This window comes from Heptranchias perlo, chromosome 2 (genome assembly GCF_035084215.1).
Source record: "Heptranchias perlo isolate sHepPer1 chromosome 2, sHepPer1.hap1, whole genome shotgun sequence".
Lineage (NCBI taxonomy): Eukaryota > Metazoa > Chordata > Chondrichthyes > Hexanchiformes > Hexanchidae > Heptranchias > Heptranchias perlo.
The window spans coordinates 42,358,770-42,386,711 of record NC_090326.1 but is presented as its reverse complement, the minus strand read 5'-3'; the positions used below and the strand labels follow the sequence as shown (position 1 = coordinate 42,386,711).

Genomic DNA, 27,942 nt, shown 5'->3' with positions numbered 1-27,942 from the left:
TCACAGCTCCCTCTACTGGAGTCATCTTGCCAGTTAGATGTTAAGATATTAAAATCAGTAATTGAGTCTCCAGCATTTCTCGGAATTTTAGGACTCAAAAGGATTTAAATCAGGCTCACCAAGCCCAAAAACAAGAGGCTAAATCGTGGGAACAAGAGCTGTAGTCAAAACGAAAACAAGCTCCTTTTATCATCAAATCCAACATCAACTGGGGAAATATGTCAACAACAAAGGATTACAAAATATTCCAAGGGACACACTCTTTTGTAAGAAAGACTGACAAAATCTGCTCCGTACACAGCTTCTGCAAACCACATTATCTAGTTGGCTGCTAGATCATTTATGGGTGTTTTAAAACATTTTCTGGACCGCCCTATGGAATGACATGTTTCCCGTGCAATTTGTGATAAGGCATAGCAGCACAGCTGAATTTCAGGACTCAGTCTCAAATCTATCTATCACACTGTCTGAAGAACAGTTGTCTGACACTTTCAGGAAAAAGCTTCATACTTGAAAAAAAGCAAAAGAAAATACTACCTGGTAAGTCCCTCTCCTTATATATTATTTCTGCTTTAAAGGACATCAGGAGAAGACAAAACTACTCACAATTAAAAATCTTTGGATGCAGCCAAAGCTTAGTTAGTGTGTGAAATAGGATTTTTCACCTCAATTGAATTTTCACTGTTATTGCAATTCTTCTGATCTGAGTGCTTGTTGTATACCTCGACTTTACATTAAAAAAGGCAAAAAATAGCTTTCAGGAAAATTGTGAGTATTGCTACTTAAGTGAAAAATAGGTAATTTCCTGCATGCTTAAATTAATACATGACTTAAGTATACAGAGGAATACGTGGCAGGCAGTATATATGATATACATCCAGTGGGTGCTTGTTATTAATTTGGGTCTGTCGTAAATACTTTCTTGGATTCAATGCTGTCATTTGCTCCAAATTCCTTTATGTTCCGGAGTTGACTCACACTACCCAATGTTTACTTATATATTTACTCGCAAAGCCTAGGGGATGTTGACATACAAACTGGATATCGTGTCTTTCGTACGTGCCCTCATATGTGCTTCTCCAATCTTTCAGTAAATGGATTGTTTACATTTAGTGAATCAGGTCAGAATGAAATATTAAGCTATTTTGTTTCTGTACGGAGTCGTACAACACCAGGTTATAGTCCAACAGCTTTATTTGAAATCACAAGCTTTCGGAGCTTTGCTCCTTCATCAGGTGACGAAGGAGGAAAGCTCTGAAAGCTTGTGATTTCAAATAAAGCTGTTGGACTATAACCTGGTGTTGTACGACTCCGTACATTTGTCCACCCCAGTCCATCACTGGCATCTCCACATCATATTTTATTTCTGACAGCAAATGAAAATACATTATGATCAGACTCATATAATACAATATGTCTCTGTTTAACAGTACAAAATAATGAATACGCTACGCTTCCCCATACCAGCATGCCGTCTTGTTTGATTTACACAAAATAACTTCTAACTACAGTCCTTCATCCTAACCTTCTGGATCTGCGAGAAAGCCTGCCCTGACAGCTTGACGTTTGAACACCTGGCTATTAGTGTGCGTTTCTGTCCCTATTTTACCTTCCCACGCTCACAGAGCAGAGTGCCGATGCCTGACAAACCATGTAAGGCACTCGGGACCAGTGATTCTCCAACACAATGGGTGTGAGGTATTTATCGACTACTGAGACAAGTTAATGAATTTCTTATTGTTTTCGGTCTTTGAGGAAACCACTTTAATGCCCAGCTCATTAGCATTTTAACCACCTTTCGTCTTAGTGGGTTTTTATAAAAAATTTGTGTGAATACATTGTTTTAAAACCGCAACATTTAAACGTAACTCTTTTGCAAATCCTTTGAAAAATGCTCCAAAAAATCCTGAAGAGTGACAGTAACATCCTGACTGAATAAAACATGAGAAAAACGGTCATATTACATTTGGTTAACTCAGCTAGTCAGATAAATATCATATCCAATATCTCCCAATTTTTTTGTTCACATTTTACTTCAAGATACCAAACATCACAAACAAACAGAAAATGTTTAAACACCAGATTTGGTGCTTATGGGCTAATGTGATGTCTTTTACAGCTCAGAGGATGTGCTACATTATTCTCACTGATGTAAATTGCAAAATTGTGGTATGAAAAATGCATCACTTTAGGACACAGATAACAGCAAACAAATTGTACTGTATAACTTCAACTCATCACTAACAACACTACCTTGCAGTTATATAGCACCTTTAACATAGCACCAGCAACATCTTACACTTGTACGGCACTTTTAACATAGAAAAACATCCCAAGTTGCTTCACAAGGGGGAAAAAGTAGAAAACCAAGGGAAAGGAGACATTGGGAGGGGTGAAAAAAAATTTTGCCAAAGAGGTGGGGTTTAAGGAGGATCTTAAAGGAGGAGAAGTGGAAAGAACAAGTAGTTAGAGAGAGAATTCAAGAGTGTGGAGCCTATGCAGCTGAAGGCATGGCCAACAATGGTGGATGAAGGGAGGGGAGGATGCACAAGGGCCAGAATCGAAGGAGCAAAGGTTTTGGTGGTGGAGGGGGTATATAGGGCTGGTGAAAGTTACAGAGATAGGGAGGGACAAGGCTATGGAGGGATTGAAACATAAGGATGTGATTATTAAAATTTGAGCCATTGCAGACGGGAGCCAATGTAAATTAGCAAGGACAGGAGTGATGGGCAAGCGGGACTTAGAGTGGTATATAGCAAACAAGCAGCAGAGTTCTGGATGAGCTGAAGTTTACAGAGGGTAAAGGCTGGGACAACGACTAGGCAAGCCTTGAAATAACCAGGTCTGGTGGTGACAAGGGCATGGATAAAGCTTTCAGAAGAAGATGGGCTATAGTAGGAGCAGAGGCAGGTGATGTGGCGGGGATGGAAGTAGGCAGTCTTTGTGAGGCAGAGGATATGGGGTCAGAAGTTCAGCTCGGGGTCATTGAGGACGCTGAGTTTGCAAACAATCTGATTCAACCTGAGGCAGTGGCCAAGGAGGGAGATTGAGTCAGCAAGGGTACGGAGTTTATACCAGGACCAAATGCCATTTCAATGCTGTGGGAGGGCCAAAGGCTAGGTGGCTGGGAGTTTGAGAGTGCAATTGTAAGTGACAGGGCAGAGTTTTTCCAGAAGGAAGTGGGGTTTAAAAAAGGGTATGTGGATGTGGGTGGCAAAGGATAGTGGGAAGTGGCCAGAGATGGCCTTGTTGGTGATTGAGGCCGCAGAGAGATAGTGAGGTCAATAAGGTGACTCTGTGCATGGGTAGGATAGTTTATATGGAGAGAGAGGTTTAAGGACGATAAGAGAGGAGTGAATTCAGAGGAGCGAAGCAAGGGGAGCTGAGATGGAAATTGAAATCACCGAGGATGAGGAGTCGCTCAGTGCAGAGACTGAGGGAGGATATCTCAGGGAGAAACTCAGGGTGGGACTTAGGATAGGCGATAGACCACAAGGATTTTAAAGGAGATGCAAGAGATGTGGACCAGGATAAGGTCCTCGAAGGAGGAAACGTAGAAAATAGGAGCAGGAGTAGGCATTCAGCCCTTCAAGCCTGTTCCGCCATTCAATATGATCATGGCTGATCCTCTATCTCAATACCATATTCCCGCTCTCTCCCCATACCCCTTGATGCCTTTTGTGCCTAGAAATCTATCAGGCTCTTTCTTAAATATATTTAGTGAATTGGCCTCCACAGCCTTCTGTGGTAGAGAATTCCACAGGTTCACCACGCTCTGAGTGAAGAAATTTCTCCTCATCTCAGTCCTAAATGTCCTACCCCATATCCTGAGACTGTGACCCCTCGTTCTGGACCCCCCCCAGCCAGGGGAAACATCCTCCCTGCATCCAGTCTGTTTAGCCCTGTCAGAATTTTATATGTTTCAATGAGATCCCCTCTCATTCTTCTAAACTCAAGTGAATACAGGTCGAGTCGACCCAATCTCTCCTCATACGACAATCCTGCCATCCCAGGAGAAGGTGCCAGGGGAGTAGGGGGAGAGACCAAGGTGTGACTTGGTGATAAGGGCCATATCGCCACCACAGTAGTTTTGCCAAGGCAAGTAGTGGAAGGTATAGAAAGGAAGGGAGGCTTTAGAAAGGAGCACGGTGTTGCCACTCATGAGCCAAGTTTCAATCAAAGCCAGGATGTCAATACGATCCGCCACAATAAGGTCATGAAAGGGAAGGGCCTTGTTCGCAAGTGAGCCAATGTTCTGGAGAGAAATTCAGAGAGTGCGATGATTGTAGATCACTCAGCAGGGGGCAGTGGTGAATGAGGTGAGCAGAACGGGACCTAGCGGGCCCATTGGAGAATGTCAAGAGAGACGTAGAGGGTAACAGTGGGCTTGTTCAAAGGGAATTAAAGTCTGGAACAGCAACAGGAGAGAAGGAAGACGGGTGAACAGTTATGGGTTGGGGTAGGGATGGGGGTGAGGGGGGTGCAGAGAACCTGAGGGGAAAAAATGAAAGGTGGTAGGGCTGAGGGACAGCAAGAAGAAGGAGAAAAAAGTGAACGGCCTGAGAGAGGCTGAAAAAGATAAAGGGAGATAGAAGAAATGAGGCTGGGCAGCCAAAATGTGCACGCGAGTATACACAAAAGGAATGTTGGGTTAGAGGCATGGCGGGGATTGGGCAAGACATGTCATGGTTGTAAACAGAAGACAGGGAGGAGACAGTATGAAGTACGGGTTTTAAGAAAAGTTTAGCTGCCCATAGATATAATTGATTTTATGATCCAACATTTGCTGTTCTGGAGGAGCGGTTTTTTTAAATGGTGAGCTATAGGAAACCTTTCCCTATCATAATCAATTTAGTCTATATTTTCCACACCGGGGGTGGGGATGGATGATCCTCTTCAGCAGGGGTCTGGCAGGGTACCGACTTGGGGAGGGGGATAGTGGAGGAAAATCCAGGCCTAACTATCTAGGATCACAATGGCCACTTGATTGAGGTACCTGAAAGCAGTCAGCATCTGTGCAATTGCACTCCTGAAATAGTTTGTGGTTTTATGTGAGAAATATGAGGAAAGAACACCCAAGGGGCCTGTAGTTTTGGTCAAATGGCCTGTTTCTCTATATTTTCTTCTCCTCATGTTAATCTACATTTAGAGCATAGAAGTTTACGACACAGGAGAAGCCCATTCAGTCCATCTTTACTACAGCCAAAACTGTGCCACTCTCTGTCCCCATAGCTTCAAATATTTATCCAATCTTCCATTAAAAAATGCAGTGGTTTCTGCCTCAACTACTTCCTGTGGCAGAGCATGCCATGCTCCAACGACCCTCTGTTTAAAGAAATTTCTCCTAACCTCTCTCCTCATTCTCATTGTGACAATTTTGAACTAATGATCCCTTGTCCCTGACTCTCGAAACAGAGGAAATAGTCTTTCCTTTTTCACTCTATCAAAACCCTTCTTAACTTTTATCCCACAGGGTAACAGTGAGCTGATTCTATCAAGAAATCAGCTGCTCTTTCAGCAGAGTTTTGTTTACACTCAGTTTCAAGCTGGAGTCAGCATTGAGAAATGCTTTATGTTTTGTCCAGTCCCAAGGCAGTGAAATGTTTGTTAAGAATTCCTTCTTCATTACTGTTTTTAATGTGTATATATCATCAGCAGCAAATCTGTATCTGACAGGAAACAAAGACTGAAAGGATCTGTTAATTCAGATAGCTTGGGGTATATTTTCAATCTGCCCTCTCAGGTGGGATGTAAAAGATCCCATGGCACTATTCGAGGAAGAGTAGGGGGTTTTGTCCGGTGTCCTGGTCAATATTTATCCCTCAACCAACATCACTAAACAGATGATCTGATCATTTATCTCATTGCTGTTTTTGGGACCTTGCTGTGCGCAAATTGGTTGCCGCGTTTCCTGCATTACAACAGTGATTACACTTCAAAAAGTACTTCATTGGCTGTGAAGCGCTTTGGGATGTCCTGAGGTTGAGAAAGGTGCTATATAAATGCAAGTTTTTTCTTTATTGAATTGGTAATAAGGATACATTGAAGAGAATGTATCCCTATATTACATGGACTACAGATATTACACTGCTTGTTACTTCATAGATCTTTGCCTTTCCAAGTACTGATGTTGTGAACTGAAGAATTGTTAAATACAATATGCTGGACTCCCCTAATGACTCAGCAAGCTTATCTAGTGCAGTGAGTTACACGCATGTGGGTGTCAGATGAGGATGAGGTTAAGCTCGGCTGCGATATTATCCATGGTCAAATAGCCAGCTGACATTCAATGTCAAGACTCTCACATGAATAATGGCTGCTTTTGAAAAGTACCAGAGGATCGAACCCCAGAAATGAGAAATTAGCAAAGAAAGAAAATACAGTAGGTTGGGATGATCATAAAACACATTTGGTAACCAGAATTTCCTCAATGTGGTTCTACTTCTGTTGGTACCATGTGATACTCATATGAAATGTATTCAGTCAGGAGCAGGTAATGTAGATTCAAATGTTAAACTGATATCCCTAGAGTTTTCACTCAAATCCCTTAAGGATTAATTTCAGAACTCTTCTTCATGGAAGTTCTAGTTGTGGTTATTTACCGCTCACGAAAGGTTAGTTGAGTGGAGCCCATAACAGTGCAAATTACAGAGTCTACTTGATGGAACACTCCGATGGAACAAATGGCCTTTTCCTATTCTAAGATTTCTTGTATTCCTACTTTGTTATCAAGAATATCAGAGCAGTATGCCAGCCAAGTCAAGAACAATTTGAGCTTGATAAAAATCTGTGTCTATGGTTGACAGAATTTTGTTTAAATTAGATTGTTGCCTGGGTGGATTGTGAAAGGGGGACCTACCCTTTTCTTTTATTTTATAGAGAAAATAAATTACCAAATTTGGCTAAAGAATTTTGTGCCACAAATTACCTTATTGTTCCAGAAACTAAAAGATGTTGGGAATGGGTTTAGTTGTCTGCAGTAAAGATCACGTGATCTGTGCTCATAGTCTAAAGAAAAATGTTAAACATTCAAACCTTCCAACCTGAAGAATATTTTTGTGGAAGTGACGATCCAGACAAGTGCCAAAGGCAAGTGGTGTCACCAAATTTGCTGAGGATTGAGCGGCTGCTTTATACTTCCAGAAATTTTGGGCCAGCACAAATGCTTAACATATTCTGTTTGATACAAACCGATCTATAAGATACATTCTTGTTTTCAAATCCCCATGGCCTCGCCCCTCTCTATCTCTGTAACCTCCTCCAGCCCTACAACCCTCCGAGATCTCTGCGCTCCTCCAATTCTGGCCTCTTGCTCATCCCCAATTTTAATCGCTCCGCCATTGGCGTCCGTGCCTTCAGCTGCCTAGGCCCTAAGCTCTGGAAATCTACCCCCCTCTCCTCCTTTAAGATGGTCCTTAAAACCTATCACTTTGACCAAGCTTTTGGCACCCGTCCTAATATCTCCTTATGTGGCTCAGTGTCAAATTTTGTTTGATAATCGCTCCTGTGAAGCGCCTTGGGACGTTTTACTATGTTAAAGGCGCTATATAAATGCAAGTTGTTGGTGTTGTTGAATTAGCGACAGGTGGCTTCTATAAAATTTCTCTTGAAATTTATCATGTTTTTTCAGGGCTATAAATAAAAATCTCCTTCCAACGAACCTCAGGGGCCAGTGTAGAAAAACAATAAATCAAAGAGATTGACGTTAAAAAAGAAATTCAGATTTCATTCTTCTTCTGAAGCCACTTCTGAAGTCTTTTGCTGAAGTACAGCTCCACAGGCAGCCCTCTGGTACCTCACCCAAGTGGCCATTGTGAATCCACATAGTAAATGACACCAGGCAGTTCGATTGTCACAGTCCAGTCCAATTCTTTCTCACCCGACATCCATATGCACACACGTCCCGCAGGGGTCGCTAGTTAGTGATCAGGAGCGTGATCCTTGGTTGATTTTTCCCCTCCCTGGTTCATACTGAGACCAATTGTATCCCTCCCCTCCCCTATTCCACTGCTACCCTGGATGAGATGGGCTAACCCAGCACAGATCACATGTGGGACAAACCTAGTCTGTATGGCACAGTACCACACCATGCAGTGTATTTTACCCTCTGAGTCATCAGGAGGCCCTGGGCTGCGTTCTAGATAGCTTCAAAGACCCCCATTTTAAAAGGGGGGGGAGGGGTATCGGGAACGGTGCGCGCGAGCCCCAAAGCCGGTGGCTCACCCGGAGAATTGGGGGACGTGGAGACCCTGATGATCTTGATGGCAGGGCCTCATTTAAATAAAAGTTCCTGGAGTCCCGCCCGACACCCGGCCAGGTTTACTGCCTGGCTGGCAGGTGAAAGCGGGGATTTGGAGGCAGGAAGCCGCAGCTGAGGGGAGGTCTGGAGGCGATCAGGGATTGAGGGGGGTGTTCCAGCTCAATTGGGGAGGGGGGCACTGGGGAGGCCTAACAACTCCTTGCAGGGCTGGCGGGGAGCATTTCAAATTTTAACCCCTCCCGCACACCGTTCTCGCTGGGCGAGGATGGGTTATAATCCCGGCCAAAGTGTCAACTGTGACTCAGTGGGAGAACTCTCACATAGGAACATAGGAACTACTAGACGAAGAAAGACCAAGATCCATCTAGTTCAGCTTCTACCATCCCGTTAGTCGCATGATACAATGATAATGAGCTGTTGACTAATCAGAGCAATCAAACGCTATCAATTAGTTTGCAACAAACCCAGAAATAACACGAGGATAACCCCAGCAGTGAAGAGCGTTGGGAACCATAGGCCCAAAGTCACCTTTTTCCTCCCAAGTATGCTACATTTACCACGTCATGTCTCAAATTACTCATACACCTCAGAGTCAGAATGTTGTGGGTTCAAGTCCCATTTGAGCACAAAATCTAGGCTTCACTGCAGTGCAGTACTGAGGGAGTGCTGCACTGTCAGAGGTGCCATCTTTTGAATGAGACTTTAAACCAAGCCCTAGCTGCCCTCTCAACGTAAAAGATTCCATGACACTATTCGAAGGAGAACAGGGAGCTCTCTCCGGTGTCCTGGTCAATATTTGTCCCCCAACCGATATCACTGAAAAGATTATCTGGTCGTTATCTCATTGTTGTTTGTTGGACTTTGCTGTGCCCAAATTGGCCGCAGCATTTCCTACATTCCAACAGTGACTACAAAAGTACTACACTTCAAAAGTACTTAATTGCAAGTTCTTTCTTTCTTTGAAAATATTACCCAACTCAACTAACTAACATTAAACTTGGTGTTCAAGAATCCACTTTCCTGCATGTCTTTACACTGTCTAAGTATAGGGGGTGTAGTTTATAAACCAATGAGATTAACAGGGTTCTAACTGTAACGGCAACTCCAAAGTGAGGTTTTGACTTTTCCACCAGGTTTTAAATCACATTGATTTCTGTGGTACGATTTCACAAGCCGGCACCGTTGATTTTACAATACTAACTGAAAGACTTATCTTTACAGGGACCTGGAATGAATGTAGAGCTTTCTAACACAGACATGCCCAGTTAGCAACATTCACATGTCATTTTAAAATTCCAGAATTGTAGGCTCTTATTCACACTCTAGTGTATAAACTATTTTCAACACTCACAGGCATCTCCATAACCTGCGTGCTCTATCTGGATTCATTAATGCAATACAAGTGGTGGAATCATTTCTGGATCAAGCAAGCATAGCATTTAAAACACTGGAGCAGCCGAATGGGGTGGAGTTTGTTTTTCTTGGTTCTATGCTGATGAGGCCAAAACAGCTCAATGAGCTCGCTGGTTTAAAAAAATTACTCATAAGCATGCTACGTGCTAGCAACAGGACATCGAGATAGTATGAAAAATACTTAATCTGCAGCTATGAAAAACACACAATGTTAGGCTTGGCTTGCACTAATTATTGATGGAAAGCATTATGAAAGTGCACAGCATTGCAACCCTTTAGGGCTTATCTGAGTTTCTAGGAATCATCACTCCCAGTTCTTGTAAACCAGCTGGGGTTGGGAGTGAGAAGTTCTGGCACGGAAGAAAACATGTTTGTGTTGTGTGCTCTATAAAGGAATGTACTATGGCATGAGGGGCAGGGAAACAGTAGGACACTTTCCATTTAAGTATTTGTGCCATATAGAGCAATACTGGATACATGGGGGGCAAAATTGGATCCTGTTGCAACCGATTTTTGGGCGCAAAACGGGGACAAAAAGCACTAATTTTGCTGGGCTATGTCCCGCGCCCAAATGGCGGCAGAAGTACGTCCAATGCCATCTTGGATCAACATTTAGACATACGTGGCAGCCACCTTAAATAGGCGTTAGGCCCCTCGCTCTGAAATCCAGCAGCACTGAGCAGAACATGCACAGGGCATGCTCCGCTCAGTTTCTCGGGTTCTTCTGCAGCTGGAGAATGCCAACAAAACAGAGCCTCCTGGTTACACACAAACAGTACGGGCCGCTGCTGGCCCGCAGTCCACCCCTCCCCGCCGCCCCCCCAGGACCTATCTGATAGCTGCTGCCGACGTCGCAACAACCCAAATTTGTCTGGAGGACACAGGCACGCTGCCTCTGGACGCCCAATTGGTGTCCGCAGCTCAGCGGAATTACGGCGATGATTCCCGAGGCCCAATTTGAGACGAGCCTCGAGTCTCCGGATTCTGCCGCACATATCGAACGTCCAAAAATGGACCGAAACCAATTTCTCCCCTATGCTTCCTACCTTAACCCCAGATTACAGCCATTTTGCAGGACTGTACCTCTTTCCTTTTCAAAAAGAGTCAGCAGCAGCAAGACAGAGTGAAAACGAGTAAGTTAAACACTTACAAAAACAGGAATCTCGAAGGCCAGGCAGAGAGAAGCAAGCAGCAGGAAGGGGCTAAGCTTTGTACCTGGAGGCTGAATTACAGTCAAAGAATGAGGACCACTGTACCTACAGAGGATAATGCAACTCATCCCCATTTGTTCAACCTCCGCATTCAAATTAATTGTGCCATATTACTACAGAAATGTGGAGGTGGAAGCTGTAAGACTGAATGTTAAGGCTAGCTTAGTGACAAACTTCTAAAGAGACAAATTCCTATTGGAGTGTTTTCCCCACTTGAATACTAAATGCAGCTTGAAATAATGAGAATGAATAAGTCATTTTTATTTCCAAGTTTTAGCACTGCTAAGGGGATTCCATGCTATGTGATTTAGTTCCTTTTTAAATAATACCTAACCAAGAAAAAACTTGTTCTGTCTAGATAGGAAAATTAGTCTGGCGTTGTGCATTGGCTCAGTTGGTAAGTGCACTGTACAGTGTAGAACTGAACCACAGAGACTAGAAAGACGCCGGTTGACCCCTGGTTTGTGCTGTGTGGTGGTCGGGCGCCTACAGTTGGTGTCAGAATCCTCCAACTAAGGAGGGGAAAATGCATCCATTGCTTCTCCTTCTGATCCCGAGGACAGTTTCAGGAGGCTCAACTGTGATTCTCCTCACAGCTGAATAGCCTTTCAACACTCACTCTCTAGGGTCACATGTGAAGTATTGCCTTGAGTGAGGTGATGGAAGCTGCAAATGCAATGGAAGCGCCTCAGCAAAAGTCAGTGCCTTCATGGGAAAAAGGCAAAAGGAGACAAACTAGTCTTTCGACTGGACAAGTGCAAACTAACCTACTCATGGAGTCAGAACCACATATGAACAGTGTCAAATTGCATTTCCTTTGTTAAAAAAAATTGTAAAGTGAAAACTTCGCTTAATTCTAAGATTTCCACTAAAAAACAAAGCTTACATTTTGGTTTCATAATTGGTCTCCAGTGGGTGGGGTTCATTGGATAGTGATCAGGAGCTCCCTTGGCTGACTCGTCCCCTCCTTTTACCAGCGTGCTAAGGCTAAGTGTAGAAAATCTGTATTGTGTACGTTTGGAATGTGATATGACAACTGTATTGTATGTATTGCTGCAAATTTTATGAATAAAGTATATTTTTTGAAAAAAAAAATCCTCACAAGCTGAGATAATCTAACTCAACACTGACCAAAGATCAAACCCGGGGCCTTCCTGGTGTGTCTGGCTCAGTAACACACTGGTCAGCGGGGTAAGCTATTGGCTGCACCATCCACGAGGTCCCTGATTCACCAGCAACGTCGCTGCGCTGTAGATGGACTGATAGTCCTGCAAATTACGGTGTAAATATAGATCAATATGAACAGGGAGCTGAGAAGTCCAAATAGCAGCGTGCCCCACCAGACAGAACTTTCCAGTAAATTCTGGACTGTTGAATATGTCAAATTCAATAACTCTGCCCTTTTCTCCAGGTTGGCCAAGGACAAGCTCAGATCCAAACCAAGTTGAGAGCCAGGTCATTAAATGCTTACTTCTTTACTCTTTTTTTTCCCTCCAAACTGCATATTTCTACAACAGCCAGGGTAAGAGGGGGTGGGGAACTGCTGAGTAGGGATGTAATCTTGCTATAAGAGACAGGAGAAATTGGGACGAGGAGGAGGGGTGGGGGGGGGGGGGGGGGGAGAGGGAAGGTTGCAAATGTGTTTCATCTGACAATCTGCCCAGGAAAACCTTAAGATTAAACTGATTATTTTCTGTGAAATCAGGAGTATGGGCATCAGATATGAATGTGATTCCACTAAATCTGATATAAGTATCCTTTTAAAATTCCTTCTGAAAACTAAGAGAGCTATTGCTTTCCATTTACTCCAAACCACATTAATAACTAATAGTGGGTGTGCCGAGAGACAGATATGAATTCCTATGTCATGATTTTTTGGGAGTCAAGCAGTGTTGCAGAAGAGTTTCCAAAAGCAGACAGTAATGGAACATGCTGTGACTGGAAACAAATGATTTTGTTTTGGCAACAATTTTTAACCCAATTTGTTAAATTAAGCAGGGACCCATCTCTATCAGAGACATGCTGTGGTTCTTTTCAAATTATGTCAAAATTCTCATCTTAAACGGCTCTGCAGAGGAAGGATTAAGTACATACCATTTTGTTGTATGGTGGCTAAGAGGTCTGAATAGTCAACATTTTTTGGTGAGAGGTTATTAAAATCCCAACTGCAGACTTCCTTTATTCTCTCAGACCCACAAAGTGTAGGCTGCAGGCTGCCAGTTTGTTCAGGCACATATTATAAAATTGGTCTACAAGGTTTAGGAAATCTTCAAAACATTTTAATATATTCTGGTAGTGGGTGGCGGGCAGGAGTTGGATTTTGGGCAACAGGAGGCCGTTGCCCAGGACCCAAGGGAATGGTCCCTGGGATAAGCTAAAGGGGTGAGGGGAGGTCCGAAGTCGATTGCAATCGAGGAGAGGGGGGCGGGGGGGGGGGGGGGGGGCAGAGGAGGCCCAAGGATTCCTCGTGGGGCCCAGAGAAGCACTCCTGCTTTCACAAGGAAACTGTAAAAAAATTGGATACACTGACATTGCTGGGCCCCTTCTGGTCGAGCTCCTGCTTGCTGCCAGGATTAACTGGTGGGTTTGACACTGTGCGCCACTTGGAGTAAAGATTGCGTCCTAATTGTGCCATAAGACCATGACATTTAAATATTAATGAGGCCCCCGCTTGCCTGCGCGAGCGCCCCCAACGCTGCTAAAAATCCAGCAGTTAAAGTGGCAGCAGGCAAGAACATGCCGTGAACGCAGCGGGAAGTGCCCGACCGCCGCTTTAATCACCACCCAACTGCCCCGTTCCTGTCGAGCCGGCAAGGTTAAAATCGGGCCAGTTGAGTTTACACAAGACCAGACTTCAAACGACACATCCCGCACCGAAGCCACACAAACACTTGACTTCCAAGGCCGGGACTGGAAAAAATGTCTGTGGTGGATTTTATCATGTAGAATTTTATAAAGAATTGATTTCAAAAGACAAATTATCTGCTATCCAAGCAATGCTTCACTGGTTCCACTACGTCATAATCCTTAGCCAACTCACCAGCTCCTCGCACTGTCTGGATAGCTCTGATAGGCAATAAGAATTCTTCAAAGAAAATAAGTTACTTCTGTGAGCAGTCGAGTGAATAGGCCCTGATCAAAGAAGCAGCAATCAAAAGTTTCACTAGTTTCATTGAAGATTTAATTTTTATGTTGATTATATTTTGCACTGCAGCCTGACACTGTGAACCGTAAATATTTAGAACTGCTTTGTTACATCAAAGTTCTCAAATGTTGTGATATAACCTTCATTGAGAGTGGGTTCCCATTAACTCCTACACGATACTTTTGAGTTTTTGTTAAAAGGAATAGGTTACTCGATAAATTGTACCACAGAATCAACTGATTCTTACATTTAACTGCAGTGACTACACTGTGTTATCTTTCCTATGCAAAAATAGAGAGACATTTCGACACCATTTCTCACCAGCTACTTTTCTGGTTTGCACACAGGTATCTGTAACACAAGTATCTACTCCGTCTTGCAAAGATTCGTGCAGTTTTACATTTTAGATTTGAGGTTAGGATCAGATCAGCCATGATCTTATTGAATGGCGGAGCAGGCTCGAGGGGCCGATTGGCCTACTCCTGCTCCTATTTCTTATGTTCTTATGTTACCATTTCAGGCAAAGGGGAAAACTGAATTCACAATAAATTCTCCCTTCCTCTCCTAAAAGTGCTGACTCAAGCTGGGCCACAGTATTGATGTAACCTTCCAATATTTTACCCAAGTGGCCATTCTTCATGTATTAATCAGGACAGCAAGTGTGGGCAGTGATCAGTACATAGCTTTCAGGAATGCAAACACTGGCTTATTTCTCCCCCTCCTTATCCCAGGGATAATAAGCCCAATTGTAGCATCCATGGTGATTCAGTACAACACTGCCAGATGCATTTACCCACTGCACCATTGAGGGAGTTGAAAGAGGGTCTTAATAATTTGAGAGTGCACTTTGGGGAACTGTGAGTTATAAGTATCATCTAACTGTCCAGAACCCAGTTGAGTAAATTGCTTAACCATTTGGCTCCCAATATGCTTTTAATAGAAATAATAAACTATATAGAAAAGTTCAGGCACTGTCCAGTGTAGAATTCAGCCATAAAGAACCAGGAAGATCCCAAGTTCAATCTTTGCCAAATAAGTATCAGGTGTCTTACAACTGGCCGCAAGAAACCTGGACTCTAGTGACTCCTGCTGGAAAGTGTGTAAGTGTGGATGTTGGGTGAAAACAGAATCAGGGCCTACTGTGATGCCCTCCATGGTAGATTAGTCTGCTGATTCTCACTGTCTAGGCTCACATTTGAAGAATGGCCACATGGGTACCTGGCACCCGTCAAGGAGTACGCTAACATAAGGACTTTTGTGAAGATGGAGAGAGGGAAAAGGAAAATTGGAAAAGAGGAATAAAAGTGAGTCAGTAGGTTTCTATATTATACAATCAGATAGATTAACCGAGGGAAGCACATAATGACATCAGAGAAGACGTAACACCATTTCAAAGCAACAAAATAACAAACCATGTGTACTTGCTGTTACAGAGGGCGCTAAATTGGGCCATGTAGCGCCCATTGTTTCGGCACTACGCGACCTCCCGAATGTCCAAGATGGCGCTTTGGCTGCGCACGCACGTTTTCCTGTGTGACGTGTGCCGGACGTCATCTTCATATAGGAGTTAGCGCAGGCGCAAAACCGAACGCTGGAATCATGTAAAGTCGGGAGAAAATGGATACAATCAGTGTGCAACGCTGATTTGAAATAATAGACACCATTTTGGGACGCTCAACTCAACGCATAGTCTTAACCCCGACCATCTGAACGTGTCTTAGAGTGCCTGGAGGACCTCAACCAGTGCTACTTAATGGGACCACCCAGGATTTACGGGTTAGTGGCTGGATTATTGCTTCTGGCTGCCCAGACATTTGTAACTGTTTTTGGAGGTCTCCTACACTTGAATACTAGGACTAAGGGACATAGCCTAACATTTAGAGCCAGGACGTGCAGGGGTAAATTTAGGAAATGCTTCTATACGCAAAGGGTGGGAGAAGTTTGGAACGCTCTTCTGCAAACGGCAGTTAATGCTAGCTCAATTGTGAATTCTAAATCTGAGATTGATAGATTTTTGTGAACCAGGGAATTAAGGGATATGGGGCTACGGCAGGTATATGGAGTTAGGTCACAGGTCCACCATGATCTCATTGAATGACAGAACAGGCTCGAGGGGCTAAATGCCACTGCCACTTGCTGCCTCTTGATATGAGCCACCTACACCTGCGAGAAAGCGGGACGAGTGTACATACGAACGTACGAATTAAGAGCAGGAGTAGGTCATTCAGCCACTCGAGCCTGCTCTGCCATTTGATAAGATCATGGCTGATCTGATTGTGACCTCAACCCTACTTTCCCATCTACCTACTATAACCTTTGACTCCCTTGTTAATCAGGAATCTATCTAACTCAGCCTTAAAAATATTCAATGACCCTGCCTCCACCACTCTCTGGGGAAGGGAGTTCCACAGACTCACGACCCTCTGATGGAAAAAAAATTCTCCTCATCTCCGTCTTAAATGGGAGACCCCTTATTTTTAAACTGTGGCCCCTAGTTCTAGTCTCCCCCACAAGGGGAAACATCCTCTCAGCATCTACCCCTTCTAGGACCCTCAGGATCTTATATGTCTCAATAAGATCACCTCTCATTCTTCTAAACTCCAGTGTATACAGGCCCAACTTGTCCAACCTTAAGATAACCCCCTCATCCCAGGAATCAGTCGAGTGAACCTTCTCTGAACCGCCTCCAAAGCAATTATGTCCCTTCTTAAATAAGGAGACCAAAACTGCACACAGTATTCTAGATCTGGTCTCACCAATGCCCTGTACAACTGTAGCAAAACATCTCTACTTTTATATTCCATTCCCCTTGCAATAAATGACAACATTCCATTTGCCTTCCTAATCACTTGCTGGTTGATGTGCCTGTCATGGTTGAATAGCTGCCATTGTATGTAGCCTGTGAGTTGTGGGTGGGCAGCTTGCAACAGTGGTAATATGTAAGGGTGAGAGAAAGCATCTGATCGGAAGAGTTGAGTACTGATTGAAAGTGCTTGTTGATATGTGGGTGATGGGGGTGTAGTTTGTGGAGCAGTGGATGCGGCTAGTGGTGCAGTTGGTAGGAGATGCCACTTGACAGTTGACCTCACTCACCTTGACCACTCATGTCAAAGCATTGAATTTCTTCCTGCACTGCATCCATGTTCATGATGCTGTGCGCCTGGCATTGACTTCGTCCCCCCGCTGCCTCCCACTGCCTTTTAGGTTTATGTCTGGAGGGCCTTTTGCCCCTCCCCCCCCATGCGGATATAGGATGTCCCTCCTTCTGTCCACCTCTTGCATCAAGAACTCTAGTGCATCAGCAGAGAACCTTGGTGCACGCACTCTCACAGGCCTGGTACCAACTCAGATCAGCAGATTGTTGAGGGACGGCGTGCAAATTGGAGGATGTGGGATTTAGTAGTGCGTAACCTTTATTCAATGTTTTAACATAACCCATCAGTTTGTAAACATAGGGATGGAAGCTGCATCTGTGTTTTGCATGTGTGACGTCTGATCTCCGTTCAGACAGCAGATTGTTATTTTCAGCAAATAACAGGTACCAGCTTCCTTTAAGACATTTTTAAGAGACAGCCTGCCTTTATGAGATTGGGGTTCCCCCTCCTGGTGGAAAGTGCAAATTGCATGGAATCCTCATGTCAAAGCTGATTCGGAATGCTGCTTGAAGGTAAGTCCTCAGGCCTCACGAAAATCTCATCCTGCCTGCGCAGGGGTCATCGGGTGCGGGGTAATAGCAGATCGCGCTACCCGCGCCGAATAGTAGGCCCTATCCAACTTTCTCCCCCCAGAGTGTTTTAACTGGCGATTTGGCTCTCCTGTTCACTGGTTCAATTCCCTAACAGCGGAATGCTGCTCATTTATACCGGGAGCAGAATGTAGTGCTCCAGGGCCCTTCTGTTGTGCCCTCATTCAGCAGCCCTGTGAACTCTCAGACTGTGTTCTTGTACTCTTCCTGCCTGCATTAACTACTGTCGCTGAGTAAACATTTGCCCTTTAGTCCAGGAAGAAAATGAGGCAACTGTTGAGAGTTAAACAATTGGTGCCTTGTTATGGCCATAAAAGGAATGGAAATAGTTCCCTCCAATCATAACTGAAACTGGACTTTCTATCCCTATATCCATTGCATCACTCCATATTCAATTCTGTTAATTGTAAACAATTTTACAACACCAAGTTATAGTCCAACAAATTTTATTTTAAAATCCACAAGCTTTCGGAGGCTTCCTCCTTCCTCAGGTGAATGTGGAACTGTTGGACTATAAATTGCTGGACTATAACTTGGTGTTGTAAAATTGTTTACAATTGTCAACCCCAGTCCATCACCGGCATCTCCACATCAATTCTGTTAAGGATGTTTTAAGACACTTCACCAGTCAACCTTTAACCTCCTCAATCTGACAGGGCCAATATCCAAAGCAATTTGTAAAAGCCTTGCACTTACATCTGTAAAACACACCAAAAAAAAGTCAAAACAAATTTTGCAAGATATTGCAAAGTGCTGACTTCCAAGTGGTGAATGTGCCTTTTTAAAGCCACAACGTATTACAAAACTGGTTTTGTGCGCTTTATTAGAACCAGATTTACTACTGAGAAACTAATTACAACAACACAACAAATCCATTTGACAAAACCGTTATCGCAATAGGATTTTGTAATTTTGATAAATTTATTTGGTGTTAGTTCTTATTAAAGCCAAAGTTATTAAAATCACATTGAAAAGAAGGGATTTTAGTCAAGGGACCTGGACCAGAATGGTTGAGCACTGACCTCTGGGTCAAAAACATTGTGGGGTTAAGTCGGACAAGGCCACTAACTGGGCGCATGTACCGCGATCTGCGATTAACCCGCGCCCTGTGCTTCCCGCGCAGGCAGTACATGAACTTCGTGCTGCCTGTTAATTAGAATGATTTCTCCGTGCAGCCAGCTGAAAGGCTGCACGGAGAATCAGGAAGCCCAAAATGGGACGTGGCCAGCACACGTCACAGGCAGCCTGAACCTCTTAAAAGGTGCAGGTGCACATTTAAAAGGGCAGGTGGACAGTCCAGTGGGGGGAGGGAAAGATAGCATGAAGGATCATGGGACCGGTACGAGAGCGCGCCCCACGCTTCTCAGAGGATGCATTGGAGGCCCTGGTGGAAGGGGTGGACAAAAGGAGGCCAACCTGTACCCACAGGGTGGCAGAAGATCCTCCAGACTCCAGCTCCGCAGGCATTGGGAGGCTGTCGCCCAGGAAGTCAATGCCAGGGTGGGTGCAATGCCGAAAGACGTTCAACGATTTGACACAAGTGGCCAAGGTGAGTGAATGCAAGTGTCAAGTGGCACATCCGACCAACTGCACCACTGCTCCACGTATGACTCCCCCCGTCACCCACTCACCAACAAACACTGCCCACCGATACGCAATGCTGCACTTGGCAGCTCAGAGCTGCTCGAGGTCGTCCTCTAAGGCCATCTGGACTCTCCTCCATTGAAGTTCCAGCAGCCTCCCATCACCCATGCTCCAGCCACGGGGGATGTACCTCGTAGAAGCACTAGGATAGCTAAAGGCTCACGAACAAAAGGCACTAAGGCAATGCACAAGGGTGAATAGTCCCCTTTTGTATACATAATTTAATTTGTTAATTGATAAATGTGAGTTTGAATTTGCATTAGGTGGTGGTTTTTATTTGTGCGATGAGCTAAGGGGGAAAGCAATGTGTAATCAGAGAGAGGAGATTTGATGGTCATGTGGGAGCAGACAGTTGGGGAGTGTAGGGCTGTTGGTGAGTTGGGAGAAGTCATTCATGTTATTGATACCGGGCACAGATCAGGTGAGCACGCACTGCTCTTGCAGACAATGCGTGTGTTCCTTGTTGCCCCCTTGCGTCTTCCTCCACTTCCTCCTCTGGCTCCTCCCCCTCCACCTCCTCAGGCTCAGGGTCTTGTCCGATCATCGGTGGCAGGGCTGGTCCCTCATGATAGCGAGGTTGTGCAGCATGCAGCATACCACCACGAATCTTCCCACCTGCTCAGCTGAGTACTGGAGGGCTCCTCCAGAACAGTCCAGGCAATGAAAGTGTTGCTTCAGGAGGCCTATGGTGTACTCCACGAAGTTGTGTGTGGCCGCATGGCACTCATTATAGGTCTGCTGTGCACGTGTGCGTGCATGCCGCACCACAGTCATGAGCCCGAGGGGATAGCCCTTGTCATCCAGTAGCCAGCCTTTGACTTACCGAGCTGGGTGTAAGATATCTGGCACGTTCGACTGCCGCATGACGAAAGCGTCATGACTGCTCCCAGGGTAGTGGGCATCGACCCAAGATTTGATGCATGTGGTCGCACACCAGCTGCATGTTCAGGGAGTGGAAGCCCTTTCGGTTGATGAAGACGGCCGTGTTGATATGCGGAGCACGCAAGGCAATGTGCGTGCAGTCAATGGCACCCTGCACCATGGGGAAGCCTGTAATGCGAGTGAACCCCCGTGCTCGCTCGTTCTGCTTGTCTCTATCAAGAGGGAACGTGATGAATCAGTTCCTCATCTCATACAGTGCGTCTGTGACCTCCCTTATGCAGCAGTGCACTGCATACTGTAAGATGTTACACATGTCTCCAGCAGAGGCCTGAAATGAGCTGTAGAAGTTCAGTGCCACGGTTACCTTCACAGCCACAGACTTGTCCTTGCCCTGCTCTGAGGTTGTAGTTGTGGCTGCATCAGTTGACAGATCTCTGTCACGCCCTCCTTGGTGAACCTCAGCCATCTGATGCACTGCTCTTCGCTCATGTTGAGCTGTAGAATTGGTCCCTGAAGGCCCTCATTGGGTATGGCCTCCTGCTCAGTGCCCTGCTGCTCCTCGTCCTCCCTCTCCTCCCAGATTGACCTGCTATGCGTGGCCTCTCTGCATGCTCCCAGTCGTGTTCAATGCCCAGCAGGAGCCCTAGCAGACCACCCCTGATTGCCAAGAATTTTGTTCAACCACTGTTGTAACTTTCCGAACCGTAAGACAGTACCTGCCAAACCACTCTCAAATGTACTCTAGCAACTCTCAGTAAGTATGGGGAGCTTCAAAAAATACTTCCTATTCCACCAGCAACCAGAAGCAATAATCCAGCAACTAACCTGCAACACCTGCATGGTCCCTTTAAATAGCCCTGGTGGGGGGAGGTGGTGGGGGGTCCTCCAGGCACTCTAAGACATATTCAGGTGAGCGTGGTTAAGACCGCACGTTGAGTGGAGCGTTAAACACCATTTTGGAACTTATCACTTTAAAACAGCTTTGCGCACTGATTGTACACATTTTCTCCCTACTTTACATGCTGCCGGCATGCACATGCTCTAATGCCTATACCAAGATGTCGAAACAACGGGCACTATATGGCCCAATTTCTAGCCCTGTGAGTTATCCTTTGGACAAACTAACCATTTGGCTGTTTAGGTTGACATTCAAGATCCAACATCGCTGCTCAAAGAACAGCAGGGAGTTTCTCTAGTGTCCTCCCTTAATAAATACTACTGACAAGTTTAACCAATTACTCATCTCAATGTTTATTAAGGGACATTACTGGTCGAGAATGGCTGCCACATTTGCTGTCACTGGACAACAAAATTAATTTGCCTTGAAGCATTTTGAGATGATTTGACAATGTGATTAAGTATTAATAATTACAAGTATTTCTTTCTTTCCAATGAGCATCAGCTAGAAGTCGTCGTATTTCAAATTCTTACTACTTTCTCACACGTCCACCTCCTAAAAAGTGCACGCACAAGTCAGCCAAGCTCCAATGACACAATTACCCCACCACATTACAAGCAGAAGGGAGAAAAATAAGACTTTTTTTGCCACCTCTTCTTGCCTTGCGCCACCAATGGGCGTAATGCCATCAGGAGGATTCATCTCATGATCACAGCACAATTGAGTGACGTCCAAACCAGACTACAGGAGGGGAACTTTAACCCCCAAAAACAGGTGGGTTGGAGTCGGGTGGGAGGCGAAAATTGTAGTTTTTTGGGTAGCGACCGCAACCTGGCTCCAACGCGCCTACATCCAGGGTTAACATGGGCGCATTTGGATGCATGCGAGGAACGCACTGGCCGAGGTCGCGTTCCTAATTAGTGCCAGTGGGTGGGTATTTAGTGGAGCATTTAACATCGTTAAGAGATGTTAAGTGCCGTTTTTTTAGTTGAATTTAACTAAGCTTTGAATGTAACACCTCCAGGACAGCTTTCCCGGGTTCGTGACTCTCTCCAGATAAAAGGAGGACAGAAGGGCCGGTTCATCAGGTAAATGCCTTTATTGAACTGCTTGTGGGCCAGGAGGAGCAGGAGTGTTTCCTCCAGGCCCAACAAGCTTACCTACCGCGATCGGACCCTCGCGATCGGCCGACCCCTGATGTCCGAGACCCCCCCAACCCCCACAACCGATGGCCAACCCCCTCCCCCCACCCACGCTCCGACCTTCCTGATGTCTCCAGCCCTCCTCCGATGTCCCCAGTGCCACCCCCCCTGGCATCCGCACCCCAGCTGCTTTCCCACCTGACAGGCAGGCAGACAGACTGTCACTCTGGCTGGCTGTCACGCAGGATACCCAGAAGTAAAATTGTAATCATTCAATTAGGTCGCGATCGTACATTCCAACCCGCCAACTTTGCTTCCGGGTTCCGCGCCCGAAAATCTAACGGTAAGCCTGCCAGAATTCAGACTCTGCTCAATACCAAGCATTCCAGTGGCATCTTCACTGATAGAAGCCAGACTGACAAAGTTGCAAACATGCCTTTGTACTAACTGCACGCATGCAAAACTTGCACTTGCACATTGCTTTAAAGTCACATTTGCAGGTGTAGCTGCTCCATTGTTACCAAATTTATTCCGCAGTATAAATCAGGACAGTTCAATAGCAAGGAAACCAGGTTGTATCATGGAACCAATAGAATATAAAGGAGGCAGCAAACATCCTCAGTTTTCAACGCAAGGTGAATGATGAGTGAGGAAACAAGTAAAATGCATGCACGTCAAGGGTGAAATCCTTCCTGTCTGGGTTTAGTCCTGTAATCTTCCGGAGGAAGCTGGGAACACTAGAGTCATTAAGAGAACTATTTTGAATTCAATGGCATAAGCTCTTCCTCTACTAGGGTTCATTAGTTCACATTTACTTGAGAGGTTTCAGTATCACTTCACCCAAGAATGTGAGAGAAAAATCAAAAACACAAAGATATAATTTAGCTATTTCATAACGCAATTAGTATTCACCAGCAGTGCTGCACCTCTGTGATCTCACAGGAGCTCCTTCATTTGAATATTCAGTAGCAGCCTTTCTACCTTCAAATGAGCCATTCATCAACGAACGCATCAGCTAGATGCAAATAAATTGCCTTCTCCCTGAAGCAGACTTCAGATAGAATGTGACAAGTCTCTTCATTCTTGCATTTGAAGCAGAAAATAATGGAAGAAGCTCCTTAAATGAACATCTGTGATCAGGCTAAATATTAATGCCCTATCTCTATAAAATAAAGTGAGTGGTGCGTGAGGGAACGGGGATAGAAAGGGGGATTTCACAATAGCCTTATTGCCATGGTTCTGTATCACCACAGCAAATCGCTAAATATTTGGGGAGTGTGTGCACTGGTGTGAGACCCATCACTGCGCTATTTGCATAAAATCATTTTTAAAGCTTGCTACTCATTCATAAAACTGATACTTCAGTAGTTGGATAACCATCGCCATACGATACATGTATCCAAACTAGGCCTAGGTTCTTAATATGTGGGGGATATCCCGAGATAAGGGACTAACTGGGTAGCATCAGAGGTCACGTCAGGCAGAGCTCTTGATTTATCATTCCCTTTCCAATATTCTCCACAGTTTGCAATTTTCTGTAAAAGCTCATGGAAATTAGTCAAATGGGAGTAGAAACATGTGAAGCTAGAAAGTTTAAAATGTCACCTTTTATAGTGCAATTGAGAACAATTACAATTTTTAAAAATCCACCAAGCGATGGCTTATACACTGCACACACACACCATAATATTCAGTTTTACTGTATTCAGATTGTTTGGGGTTCCCCCTTGGGTTCTGTTCCACCAGGTAAGGTAGACAGTATTTCTAGGAACTTTATTTTTTTTATATTCTTAGCCAACAGGCTAATTACTACGAAATAGATAGCTAAAAAGATAAATGCCCCCCTTCTTCTTCAACAGAATTTGGGTACAATTAAATTGGACAGCATGTCATTCCACAGCAGAGATCAAACAGTTTGGCTTGCTCCAACACAGCAATTGAACAATATCTAAGTCAGAGTCAATAAGGCTTCCTCACCCAGCTGGAAGCCTTCCACGATCGCTGGGCACAGTGGGGGAGAAATTGGCCGGAAAATGGGGGCAAAAAGGGATCAATTTTGCGGGGCTAAGTCCTGCGTCCCAAAGATGTCGGAAATAAGTCCGACACCATGTTGGCCTTGGGCAATATCCCGGCGTCCCAGGTGGCTGCCTTGAGCAGGCATTAGGCCCTTTGCCAACGTTAATGAGGGGTCTGAGGGGTGTTTGAGGACACCTTTCAGAAACTGGGCAGCGCCGAGCGGAGCAGGTTTTCCCAGCACTTGCTGTGGCCAAACCAGCGGTAAGTTCTTATTTTTTTGTTATTTCTTCATGTGGAGCCAGTAGCATCAGGGATGGTCCTCCAGCCTCCGCAGCACTCTAGAGGGCCGCTTCCGGCCTATGCTGGCCTCCCTCCCGTTCTCCGCTCCCTCTCCCCCGGCACCACCCCGCCCCCACCTCTTTCCCCGGACCTATTGGAGGGCCACTACCAGCGAGGCAGACAGCCTAACCTGGTCCCGGGGCGGCTGGCAGGCTGCCTCTGGAGGCGTGTCAGGCACCAACAACTCACCGCGATTATTACAATGAGGCCTAGGGATCACTTTCTCACAAACCATGACTTCAGTCTTCAGGCGCAGGGATCATTCCCCGTGCCCCTCGGGCGCCCAAAAATTGGCCTAAATGTCTCATTGTTTCAGGTTTTGAATTTTTCGGAGAAATTTTCAAAATGTCAAATTTTTCTCTCTCTTTATCCAATCTTTCTTTCCCTCTCTTTATTTCTCTTTCTGTGGCTGATTTGACATTGAATTCAACCCCTTTAACTCACCCTCCTTCTCAGTCCTTCCGCTGTTTATTTCCCAATGAATTTCTAGACCAGTTCATATCACTGATAATGAAAATCAGATCATGATTTAACTATACATATTTTAGTTCGACTGAGGGAGTGCTGCATTGTCAGAGGTGCTGTGTTTTGCGAATGAGATGTGAGATCTAGGGATGGGCAATAAATGCTGGCCTTGCCAGTGACGCCCACATCCCATGAATGAATAAAAAAAAAACGAGACCCCCATCTGCCTGTTGACGTGAACTGAAAAGATCCCGTCAACTATTTAAAGAAGGGAAGGGCGTCCTCCTGTTGTCCTGGCCAATATTCTTCTCTCAATAACACCCAACAAAAACAGATTATCGGGTTATTCATCTCAATTATTATTTGTGGGATCTCATTATGTGCAAATTGGCTATTGCTTTTGCTTTAGAACAACAGTGATTACACTTCAAAAGTGATCCATTGGTTAGGATGTGCCTTGGGAGGTCCTGAATGTTTGATATGATGGCAGATAAATGCAACTCCTTTCTTTAACACTTAGATGTTTTTCAAATGTATTATCTGGATAACATTTTTGCTCTTGTTCTTTGAAGGTGTCATGGCAGATGAGGAAATTTATGACGACTACCAGAATTACTTTGACAATGGGTCTTACAACGACTACAGAAATTCCAGCATTAATTATGATGATTATCACTATATCTGTGAGAAAGATGATGTCAGAGAGTTTGCAAAATATTTCTTGCCACCATTCTATGTAGTCACGCTAATAATTGGGCTTGCTGGGAATTCCCTGGTTGTGGCCATTTACGCCTATTACAAAAGGATTAAATCAAAGACAGACTTGTATATCATGAATGTGGCCATCGCTGACTTGCTGCTTCTGGTCACTCTTCCCTTCTGGGCGGTCTACGCAGTTCACGGATGGATATTAGGGGTAGCCATGTGCAAAATCTGCTCCGCTTTGTTTGTCATGAATTTCAGTGCCAGTATGCTCTTTTTAGCCTGCATCAGTGTTGACCGATACGTCGCCATCTCCAAGGCAACAAGTCCACCTACCATAGGAAACAAAGGCAAGATTGTGTGCTTGTGCATCTGGCTGGCAGCCATACTGCTGAGTATCCCTGATTTCATTTTCACTTCAGTACACGAAACAGAAATCAGGGCTTTATGCATCCCCCTCTTCCCCTCACACATGGCCAGGTCAGCCAAGGCGACGGTCCAGGTCTTTGAAATCCTTCTGGCGTTTGTAATCCCATCCCTGGTCATGCTGTACTGTTATTCCGCCGTGGGCAAGGCTGTGTATAAGATCCCGAATGCAAAGAAACACGGGGCATTCAGGGTGCTCCTAGCAGTAGTGGGGGTCTTCTTCCTGACTCAACTGCCGTACAACATCGTCAAATTCTGTCGCTTGCTCGATGTGATTCACACGCTCATAAACGACTGCGAAAACAGCAAAAGGATCGACATCGCCATGCAGGTCACAGAGAGCATCGCTTTATTCCACAGCTGCCTCAACCCAATCCTGTATGCCTTTATGGGAGCTTCGTTCAAAAGCTACATTCTGAAAGCAGTCAAGGAGTACAGCTACCGCCGCAGGCATCAAAACAGGCCAATCACTCTCGAGTACTCCTTCAATTCTCGATCTCAATCAGAACATACCAGCAGCTTCACCATCTAGCTATGCAACAGCGTCAAGGTTTTGGCCACGAAATTCCCCTGTGATTCCACCGGTCTCCCACGGTAACTCCAGCAGACCAATGGATCCCCCCAGGGAAATGGCGGAGACCCAGTTGTGCCACGTCTCCGCCATTTCCGGAAGTTTCCTCAATGCCTTTATAAAAAGGACAAAACTTTCTGTCCACCTCGTACAAGGCAAGCGGCAGCCAGGAGTTGTTGCTACTCCTGCTCAAAGTCGGATCTGGCATATCTATGGCAGCCTGAGTGAGTGGAGGTATACTCGCCTCCATAAGGGCATATGTGGCTCAACCAGACCATTGTTAGGGTTGGCCCTGGGGGGTCCTGGGCAACCCCCACAGCCGGGCATTTGTGCCACCTGACCCCTGCTAATGAGGTGCCCTTCCACTGACACTGGAACTTTGGGTTTTTTCCAACTGTTTCCCATTTCTTTGCTCTTCTTATTTCCTTAATGTTTCCATTCTCAGTATCTCCTTCCACTTTCTCCCATGAGCGCACTCATTTCTTTTCCTTTTTATTCATCTTCCTCAGCCCTCCTTTTGTTTTTTCCTTTTATCAACTCTTCCTTGAATTAATCCAATGTGATTTAATGCCACGTTACACGAGGAAATCCAATTCAGTTCAGGTCTGTTGACTACTTAAACATTTTCCCTAAAGTTCACCCTCCTCTCTGAGCGGAATCACGTGGATGTGAACAGTGTAAAATCCCTGTCCGACACACAAGGTGGCAGATCAGTACTCGAACAATGTCTTGTATGTAAGGATTCCCTCCAAAACACAAAATGATACTTGTAACAACTTAACAAACACTAACCTGTGCATTATATAGAAGAGTTTTCTACAATTTATACAAATGCATTCTGTTTCTGTAATAGTTCACATATACTTATTCTTTTTTAAAGTTATTGATTATAATCTAGCTAATGTGGCCTAATCTAATAAGACGTTTAGTACATCAATATTATCTGTGATGTTTCTGGATTTCTTATGTATTAACAAAAATGGTCAAACTATGCTAAAATACAAAATTAAAGATATTTAAGCATGTAGTCGTTTTCATTAAATACAATTTGAAGAGCGTTTGTTTTAAATTAAAATGCAATGT

General features: G+C 44.8%; 2 protein-coding genes across 3 annotated transcripts in view; one reads left to right on the top strand and one right to left on the bottom strand.

Moving 5' to 3' along the window:
* The window catches only part of acad11 (acyl-CoA dehydrogenase family, member 11), a 172,370-nt gene that overhangs the window by 89,919 nt on the left and 54,509 nt on the right, over nucleotides 1-27,942 (bottom strand). The window lies entirely within an intron of this gene.
* On the top strand, nucleotides 88-27,890 carry LOC137338280 (atypical chemokine receptor 4-like). Of its 2 annotated transcripts, none has more exons than XM_068001803.1 (2): nucleotides 88-540; nucleotides 25,733-27,890. In XM_068001803.1, the coding sequence occupies exon 2, from the start codon at nucleotides 25,738-25,740 to the stop codon at nucleotides 26,818-26,820; it is 1,083 nt and encodes a 360-aa protein (XP_067857904.1). In that variant the 5' UTR covers nucleotides 88-540; nucleotides 25,733-25,737; the 3' UTR covers nucleotides 26,821-27,890. The 2 variants fall into 2 exon arrangements, with proteins under 2 accessions (XP_067857904.1, XP_067857905.1); XM_068001804.1 differs by lacking the exon at nucleotides 88-540 and adding an exon at nucleotides 15,680-15,805.

What these genes read in the sequence shown, in the direction of transcription:
- LOC137338280 (XM_068001803.1), top strand. Translation starts at nt 25,738, where the DNA reads ATGGCAGATGAGGAAATTTATGACGACTACCAGAATTACTTTGACAAT.